The sequence below is a fragment of the Triticum dicoccoides genome, chromosome 2B (genome assembly GCF_002162155.2).
Source record: "Triticum dicoccoides isolate Atlit2015 ecotype Zavitan chromosome 2B, WEW_v2.0, whole genome shotgun sequence".
In the NCBI taxonomy this organism is placed as follows: Eukaryota; Viridiplantae; Streptophyta; class Magnoliopsida; order Poales; family Poaceae; genus Triticum; species Triticum dicoccoides.
In genome coordinates, this window is record NC_041383.1 from 26,497,833 (window position 1) to 26,507,609 (window position 9,777).

The 9,777-nt window shown below is 54.3% G+C and overlaps 1 protein-coding gene across 2 annotated transcripts; it reads left to right on the forward strand.

Annotated features, from left to right (window-relative positions):
- Nucleotides 1-606: 606 nt before the first annotated feature.
- On the forward strand, nucleotides 607-2,589 carry LOC119366916 (bidirectional sugar transporter SWEET6b-like). 2 transcript variants are annotated; one of them, XM_037632597.1, is made up of 5 exons: nucleotides 607-746; nucleotides 934-1,150; nucleotides 1,277-1,438; nucleotides 1,992-2,111; nucleotides 2,230-2,589. In XM_037632597.1, the coding sequence occupies exons 1-5, from the start codon at nucleotides 667-669 to the stop codon at nucleotides 2,389-2,391; spliced, it is 741 nt and encodes a 246-aa protein (XP_037488494.1). In that variant the 5' UTR covers nucleotides 607-666; the 3' UTR covers nucleotides 2,392-2,589. The 2 variants fall into 2 exon arrangements, with proteins under 2 accessions (XP_037488494.1, XP_037488493.1); XM_037632596.1 differs by having other exon boundaries at nucleotides 934-1,438.
- The last annotated feature ends 7,188 nt before the right edge of the window (nucleotides 2,590-9,777 follow it).

Sequence of the window (9,777 nt, forward strand, 5' to 3'; positions counted from 1 at the left end):
TCCGATCGATGGCCGTCCGCCTGTCGCCGCCGCCACCGCCGCCTCAGCCAGAGCCCAATTAGGCTCCTCCCTCGCCCCTAGCGGCTGCCTTCGTTTTTTGTGGGCTTGTTGAGCTGTGCCCTCAGCAGAACCTTTGTACTTGCTTGTGAGACTTGGGTGTGTGCGTGTGAACTAGTCCATGTATGTGCGCTCTTTGACGGTTTGCTTTATTTATAAAGCAGGGTGAAAGCCTTTTTCGGTAACAGCACTTCACGGCCTGCGGTAACACGCGTGTTGGGCTTCCGGAGTCGTTGGGCCGACTGGGTCGGTCTTGGTCCGTGACAGTTTGCCGATCAGGGTTGTCCTTGTTTGTTTGCGTACGACTGTATGGGGGTTTGGAGTATTGTTACGTGGGAGAGGAGCTAGCTCCTAGCTGCGTGATCCTTTTTCGTCTGCAGAGCACGGCCGGAGAGGGAGTTCGATAAGGACTGCACCCAAATCAAACCGTTTAACCTACCCTTATAACCATATCCACATCAGATATAGCTTGGGTAAGGCGAAGGCTAACCCCCTACTATATAAGTTGGGCCACCCACGCCCCAAACAAATCAGAACCAACCTTCCTGAAGTCGTTTGTTCCCCCGAGCAATCGAGTTGTGATCCGGGCGGTCGATCTAGCTGAGCATCATGGTTTCCGCCGACGTGGCCCGGAACATCGTCGGCATCATTGGCAATGTCATCTCCTTCGGCCTCTTCCTGTCCCCTGTGTAAGCCCTCTCCCCCGCTTCTGTAGTATTTCTTCCTTCTTGCCTAATGTGTATACATCCATGGAACGTGGTTGTGGCTTGTGGATTGTCTCGTCTCCCTCTTGTCTAATCTGTATACATCGAAGGTGGTTGTGGCAGCTAGCTAGGGCATGAATCTGATACTTGTTTTCTGCTTGTACGTACGCAGGCCAACGTTCTGGCGAATCTACAAGGCCAAGGACGTGGAGGAGTTCAAGCCGGACCCCTACCTGGCGACGCTCATGAACTGCCTGCTCTGGTTCTTTTACGGGCTCCCCATCGTCCACCCCAACAGCACCCTCGTCCTCACCATCAACGGCATCGGCCTTGTTATCGAGGGCGCCTACATCATCATCTTCATCATCTACGCGGCCAAGAACACAAGGGTACATACGTGCAACCCTCCTAATGCCCCCTCATCCGGCCTACTGTATCTTTTCGGCGTTAGTTTCTGTACAGAAGATCCTTTTGCATGCCCTAACCCATGCCATGTGCCTGTGCTGTGCGTGCAGTGGAAGATGCTCGGCGTGCTCGTCATCGAGGCGGCGTTCATGGCTTCCGTGGTGGCCGGTGTGCTCGTCGGCGCCCACACCCATGAGAAGCGCTCCATGATCGTAGGCATCCTCTGTGTCATCTTCGGCTCCATCATGTACGCCTCCCCGCTCACCATCATGGTACGTACACCACCCTAACTTATGGATCATCGACCCGCGATCTTTGATAACCGCTTTAACTTGTTAGTTTAGGTGGCTAATTAATCTGCGTTGTGCACGTATGGTGTGATAATGATGCTAAGTGTAGAAAAATACCTGCCTATAATTTATTTTTAAAGTTCTAGTGGATGCTTTTGACAGACCTTAATTTGTTAAGTAGTACACCTTGTTTGTTGTTGATTCTGCTTGAAAATCTATGTCAATCCAAAAGATTCACCCACCTTTCATGTTTTAATGTTTATGCCAAATCCCTGTTCAAAGAAAACGTCCAAATTGAGTTGTTCACCTCTCATACACACCCAAGTTCTTGTACAAGATGCTACATCATATATGTTTAATCACAAAAGCCTACGGTTTATTTCTACTTCAAAGTTTAACTTCCTTTACAGGGTGAATTACTAGCTCAGGCTGCTTGTTAATTACGGACGCTTTAACCAACTTACGAGCGTACTAAATACTCATATAACTCAAAAATTTAAGATAAAAGTAGTAATATTGTACTGCTTATTTGTAGGGTAAAGTGATCAGGACCAAGAGTGTGGAGTACATGCCGTTCTTCCTGTCGCTGGTGAACTTCCTCAATGGCCTCTGCTGGACGGGCTATGCACTCATTAAGTTTGACATCTACATCACGGTATGTACATACACATACACATTGGAAATAAGAAGTCTCAAACCCAGCCAGACATACAATCAAGAACTCCTCAGAGCGGATTGATCTAACTGTTATGTCCTCTTTAAATTCTGTGCAGATCCCCAATGCCCTCGGTACAATCTTCGGCCTCATCCAGCTGATACTGTACTTTTACTACTACAGATCGACCCCCAGGAAGGGCAAGAACGTTGAACTGCCCACTGTCCTCACCAAAAACGCCGTTACCAGCGGCAACGTCTCGGTCACCGTCGAGAAATAAACTTGGTTTCGTTTTTAGCCCTGATGATTTTGAGTAGTTAATACCGGATGATACTTCAACAAGTTGATGTTAATTAGTCCTACTTTTTGTTAGCTAGTAGAGTCTGAGATCGCCTTTAATTTTGTTTAACCATTGTCGTCTGTCCGAGACTACTAGTGCAAATTACAAGTGTATATAAATACCAATGCAGCTGAGTTATCCCAGATATATATTATGACACCATGTATGCTTGCCTGTTTTCAATCTGCTCTTACATGATGGCTTTGTTAAATTACATTATTCAAAATCCATTATGTGTTTGTATTATGTTTCGGGCAAGGTCATCTTTTGTTTTCTGCACAAAAACACCCAAAGGGCATCTTATTGGTGATGCAACTTGAACCTGGTGTGAGCGAAAAGGAGACACAGACTTAACCTAATTAGTGGTTTGATATGGCTTTTGAGTCCCGCTAAACATACTTTCTGAACCTTTTAACATGTTAATTGTTTTCTATATGTATATCTCAAAATAGTGTGTTCAAATTAGGTGCTGGTGAGGTTCAAACTGGAGCTGCTTAGCCCACCAACTTGTGGTGCTAACTAGTAAGAATCCAGTCCTACCTCACACATTTCCATTAAGGGAAATAAAAAGACCCTTTGCAACAACAAGACCATCCAACTTGAAGGAACATCGAAACAAGCAGCACAAGCTAGCTAAACAGCCGCAGAACCCAGCCAAGACCGACAACAAACGAAAATATGCTAGCACCCCTGCCACTTGCAAAAGCACCTCACAACTGGTCAACTGCAATGTACCGACGACCGATGCAACATACCGACGACTGAGGCAAACAACCAACACTCTACATCCAGGCTATACAAAAGCAGAAACTAGCTACTGTAACACAGCTTATCAACACCAGACAACTACTCAGAGATCAACCATCAAGCATTAGTTAAGTTAGTCTCTAGCCCCGCATAACCCCAAACACTTCATTTGTCGGGTGTTCATACAGTCTTACTCCCAACTGCATCAGATTTCTTTTACCTCCTTTGTCGCAAAAGCGACCAATAGTGAACCCAATATCAAGTCAAATTAGTTGATCACAACAACAGATGCATCATGCAGTTTTTTGCGTGCCAGAAATGAGCCTCATTTCGCGTGTTCTAGATAGTCTGCGGAACTGCAGCAACCGCAAGTAGCACTAATTTTCTGGTCACTCTGGCAAACTTGTTTATCCAATATTCCAGCAGTTCTGAAACATCCATGGAAAGATAGGGGAAGACTAAAAATGCATTTTAGCACATTCTAGACAATGCATTTCATCCTGCCTGAATAATTGGCATTGTGTACACCGGTTTCGACCCTTGCTTGATAAACTAGATGATACCTGCACGTTGTTGTGAATTTTTTTTTGCAATATATTTTAATGAAATTTGATTACGGGGAACATAAACATGCCGGGTAATAATATGAGAAATAAAAATAAAAAAATACATATGATTTATTGTGTTTGAATTGTTGTATAGTTGGAAATGTTTATTAAATATAAATAGAAGAATAGAATGAAAATACCCATTAATGTTTGCATGTTGAGGTGATTTTTTTGGTGTGTGTGCCGTGGAGGGTGCGCAGCAGCGGAGGGGCTCCGCGGCAAGCTCCCAGATCCCAGTGTGCTCCGTCGGTGGCAAGGCGCCATAGACATGGAGCAGAGCGTCGAGGCCAGAAATAGTTCACATAAATTGTCCTGCGTCGTCCACAGCAGACAACACAGGTTGCGATCAGATTAGCTTTTCCTGCCACCGCTCTCTCCCATTGTCCTCTCCCTTGCCGCCGATTGACACTAAGTAAAGCCCCAGGGTGGATGGTGGGTCCTCCGATGTTTCGAGGTTGTGCAAAGTTATACGGTAGCGGCGGTGGTGTTCTCCAACTGCAGCACCGACCCGAAGGCGCCTTAGCATTTAGGGTGGAGCCGTTCTAGCGCAACATCCCGGATACTAGTGCATACCCGTTGGCCGCGAGGTGAAGCGGCCACGGTAGCATTCTGGTGCAGCAACGATGGCACCAAGCACATCCCATTGGTGATGACGTGTGGCTCCCTGCTACCTGCTCGGATCCGGCGGTTGGCTCGGCTCCACAGCTGGAAATGTGACCTAGAGGAACATCCTTCTTGCAGCTGCGGCGGGCGTGCTCAGGTCGGCGTAGTGCTCCGGACAGAAAGATTGGCACTGATCTGGTGGTTGTGTGGCTCCTTGTCTAGCGGCGGCTATGTTCCACGTGGGCGTGCGTAGACAATGGTGATTTGCTTTTCTTTTCCACATCCGGCCATGTCGGACGCTGGGACGACTCAGCAGGGCTCTATCTAGAGATGTGCTAGTCGGTGGTGGTCTGTTGCGCCGTCGGTGTTGGTCCTTGTGGTCACCACTTCGGCCTGCGGTAGCGGCCTCCAGGTGCATTGCGATGGCTAGCAAAAGGTCTTCGTGAGAGTTCCTCGCTCTAGATCTGGTGGTTGACCTCGACGGTTAGATGTAAATATGGATGATGTCTTGGCGCAAAGGGATAATTTTGAAGCGGCGGTGCTAGCACATTGTCGGTGCGAGGACGACACCTATGGGATCACGAGAATCCCTACTACGGTTGCGAGGCGCGGGGTTGTGAGGAGGGCGGATCAAACAGGTAGCACACGAGTTCTTTATCCAGGTTCGGGCCGCGAGGATGCGTAAAACCCTACTCCTGTCTTGGTGATTTGTTTATCTGTGTTCTTGAGCTAGCAATGGGGCGTCCAGAGCTCCAAAAAGCCGAATCCCCCTCCTGGTCGCCCTGGGCCTCCTTTTATAGGGAAAGGGGCCGCCACAGTGGCACACAGGAGGTGGAAAGGGCACAGTGATACGAGTTTATCCCTCGCATTACGTGACAAGGCGCATTTAATGCGTCGTGCTTAGGTGTCCCTACTTTATCGGGGGCGGGGGAGAGCCCAGTCTTGTCCGTCGCCAATCGCGTTGACACGCGCCCTGGCCAGCGGTGCCTGTGGTGCCATGTAGGCAGGCAGGTAGCTGAGGTGGCGCAGCGGTGGGCCTCCACGAAGATTTGCTTGCTGCCACGCAGGTGCTTGCCCAACTGGTTGGGACAACAGTCGCATGCGAACGGCGGTGGAGGTTTTGGAATTGGCGTGGGCCTGACGGTGGCTGTACGGGTGCCTTTAGCAAGGGCCTCGCCGCAGCCCCGACAAGAGTCTTGACGGGGCCCCGGCAAGGGTCTTCCCGTGGCGCCTGCTATCATCCCCGGCAAGGCTCCTACCGGGGGTCTTGTGGTCCTCCTTGGCTAGGATCCCGCCAGGGGTTGTCATCTTCTATAGTGTGAATTTGATCCTGAATGTCTTCGCAAAGATCTGCATGCCACCACGGGGATGTCTCCCGAATCCTTGCCCCATGGGGGCAGTGGACTCAAGGGTGAATCGCTCCGTAGGTGTGGGGCGAGCTACCACGGCAAGGGCCTTGCCGGGTTTGCTAAAGCCGCCCCCCGGCAAGGATCTTCCCGGGGGAGTCAACTTTGTCCTCTTTGCTCTTTGTGGTCTTGGTCTTGGCGTCGTTCTGCTCTTTCCGAGCTTCGTTCTTACCTTGGCTTACCTCCCTTGCCTTGCTTGGCGTGGTGGCGTCCGTGGCTCGAACTGCCCGTGCACAGTTATAGGGCTATGAAAAGTGTACCCTCTTTTTGTACACCGACAGGAGCCCCCGAGCCTGGTCCACACGTGAGCGTAATCACGTAGTTGGGCTGGGCCCAAAAAACGGTGCACGGGCAGGCGGGGTAGTTTTTACCGCGGTAAGTTCCTTCGCGCGCCGCGCTTCCCACACCTCCTGCAGTGGCTCGGCGTGGGGAGGCGTGTGTTACGTGGGCGGCATGCGTGGGGCTGAGCTCTGCGCGCATGCGTAACGTAGTAGTTAATGTGAAAGGAGGCGGCCCGCGTCTTCCACCATAAGAAGGAATAACCGTGGGCGCGCTGCTCACTTTTTCCTCTTCCCTCGTACCTTTTCCGATCTCAGAGCCACTGTTTCCTCCCTTCCTTCCCTCCTAAGCTTTCGCCGCCGCCCGCCGTTGCTGTTTCTCCACCCCTCTTCCTCAATCCTCTAGATTTCTTGGCCGCCATGGCGCCCAAATCCGCCAAGGGCAAGGGGGTAGCCAAGAGCCCTGGGACCGTGGAGCCGCCGGAGGGTGTGCTGTTGGGGGACCGGACGAAATCCGCCTTCTTTCTCCCCTCATCGACTGGTGTTCATGATCTCCGGGCTTCCTTCAAGCCCTTATGGGGAGTGAAGACGGGGGGAGATAGTTCGGGGCATCCGGCGACGCGCGTCGTTCCTACTGCTTGCACCGATCCTGCTCCAAATCGGTATCCCTTTTTTGTTGATTACTTTTCCTGTGGGCTATGCCCCCCTTTTTCCGATTTCTTCTGCGACATTATGCACAACTTCGGTTTTCGTCTCTTGGACTTTACTCCGAATGCGGTGGCCTGCTTGGCCCTCTTTGCGCATCTTTGCGAGGGTTTTGCCGGAGTGCAGCCCAACACGACGCTCTTCCGCCATTATTTCTCCCCTCGAATCGAGCCTGGAGGCGCCGTCTCCGGATGCGTCGCCTGGATCCCAAGATCCAAAGGGGCGTACCCGGAGGGAGCCATGAAGGAGAGGTGGGATGAATGGCGTAGCCGGTGGTGCTGGATTGAAGACGAAGACCCGCCGAAATTCTGCAAGGTCCGTCGAGTGCCACCGGTTCGCGGCAGCGATTGGGGTGATGTTGATGCCGCCGACGTGAGGCTGACTGTCGCCACCACCAGGATCCTTCGGCTGACCCGGGCTGGGCTCACTCTGGAGATGATCGGGGCGGACTTCATTCGCCGCCGGATCGCCCCGTTGCATAATAAGGGGAGGCCGACCTGGGTTTTTACAAACCCGGCCGATATTATGCGGCTCCGCCCTGGCCTCGATCACAATTTCACGGTGATGGCGCACGCCCACTTCTATCAGCGGCTCTTCCAGCTTGGCGTGGGTTGCAACGGCGAGGTCGAACGGACTGGCAAGGCCGCAAGAGCTCCCGCGAAGGTCGGCAAGGCCGTCAGGGGGTCATTCTTCCAGTTGCCGGCAGGGGTGGTCCCGTTGTGCAATAACTCACATCGGTCTGAAATCATTGCTATGATGCCGGACTGCAACACACACGGCCCTGTTTCGAGCTGGAAGGAACCGACGGACGCAGATGTGCAGCAATTCTTCGACTCCTTGTCCGAGGTATACGTCGATGCCGACGCTGAGCGGCGGCTTGTCATGGATACCACCCAGGTAGAGCTGGACTATATTTCCATCAGGGCGAGGAAGGCACAGCTTGCCACGGAGGCTGGCAGTGCCGGGGGTGTGGAAGACAAGGCCGCGACGGCTGCGGAGGAGGAGCAGCTCACCCTGTGGGCGGTGGCCACCGGAGAGGTCAGCAGCGGCGATGTTGGAGCTCCGGTTGTCGAGGATGCGGCCGACGAGTCGTCGAAGGAGGAGGACGTGGCGGCGGGCTCGACGCCGACCAGGGGAAGAGGGCGAGTACTGCGGCGAGCTGGCTCTGGCGAGCCGGTTCGGCCCGGCAGGACTGTGCCGTCTCAGTTGACCCTGGAGGGGTCCGGGCGCCACACGAGGGCCACGGCAGCGAAGGGGCTGACGAAGGCTGCTAAGAAGAAAAAGGCGATGGCTCCTTCCTCATCTGGGTGCACACGAACCCCGCCGCCTTCTTCGCCTCCTCCGACAGGCGTCGACTCGGATGATGACATGGATCTCCTTTTTGACCTCGGGCCTCTCAGCCCGGAGAGGAAAAGGAAACTGGCGGACGAGGAGGAGACGGAGGACAAGTAAGTACTCCGTTCTTTACTATCATTTCCACCTCCCCGTACCGAATCGCTTGTCTTGATCCACTTCTGCTTTTGCAGGGAGACAGAGACGTTGGCCCAGAGGGTGAAGAGGGCAAGGACCCTGGCGAGCAGTCAGTCCCTGGCTGGGGCGTCGGGGACACCGCTGGTGGTGCTGAGCAGCCCGGACAGCAGCCCCCGGCGCAGCCCCCAGCGTAAGTCCATCACTCTCTTCTTATTCGACATGTGGTAGGTGCTCGATGCCATGACGCTGATCCTGCCAGGTTCGTAGGAGGGGAGTGGCAGCAGGAGGAGCCGCAGAGGGCTACTCCCAACACACCACCCCCGTCAACTACGCCGCCGCGGGGGGCGTCCCCGGCAAGGGCACCAGACGCGGAACCCACCCCCATGGAGGAGGAGGGGAACTTGGGCGCTGGTGATCCTGTCACCGCGCAGGATGCTGGCAAGGAGGGGACCTCTGCTCCACAGTCTGGCACCGGTGAGTCGTCCGTGCTTCATCTCTGCTTTTTCTTTACCCTTTTCTTGGCTTCATTGCCCCCATTGCTGCCCAGGCCCTTCCTCCTCAGAACTGGAGGACGCGGACACTGTTGTTGGGGGCATTGCAGAGGAAACCGCGGCGGGGGCCAGCAGGGTTGCCGCCGAGGAGGCCACCAAGGGTGCCGCCAAGGACGCCGCTACGGGAGCCGCCGATGCGTCTGGTGGGGCCCCTGCCGAGGACGCCAGTAGTGGGCCTGCCGGTGAGGCCGGCAAGGCCTCTTCTGAGGAGGCGGTGGCGGGTGACCAGCCTCCCTCTTCCTCAACCTCGGGCCCCGGCAAATATTTGAAGGTGGGCGACGGTGTTTTCGTCCATCTCCCGCGGGCGTCAAGCCGAGCGCCCGCCGAGGGAGAGGCTTTTGACGGCGAAGTGCTTGCCGCCACCGAGCTTGAGGTGGTTGACGAGCCAGGCGTTGGCGGTGATGGTTCCCCAGAAGAGCAGCTCTTCCGCGCCATGGGGGCTGACCTCCGGAAGCTCCAAGCGCTCTATCGTGCCCGCCTGGACAAGGTCAAGTCCAGGATGGCAGCAGTGGACAACGCGGAGGTGGACTTCAAGGCGCGCGTCGCTGAGATGCAGACCTGGTTCCATTGGACTCGCGAGGAGCAGAGGGCCTTTCCGGAGGAATTGGCCAAGGGTGATGTGGAGCTTACCATGAAAATGGCCGACATTGAGAAGGCCCAGGAGAAGGCGGCGATCCTAGCTGCCGCAGCCGAAGCCGCTCGAAACCAGCATCAAGCCGCCCTGGATTCCCAAGAGGAGGACCTCTCCGCGCTTGAGGCGAAGCTTACTGCAACGCTCCGTGGCAAGGATGAGGAGCTCGAGGCCCTTGTCGTGCGTCGGGCCCGCGAACTGGAGCAGAGGCACAAGAAGGCACTCGATGCCCAAGCTCTGGCCCACGCCGGCAAGGTGATGGAGCTGGAAGCAGGGCAGGATGAACTGAAGGAGCAGGCCCTCAGGCTGTCCGGCGAGAAGGACATG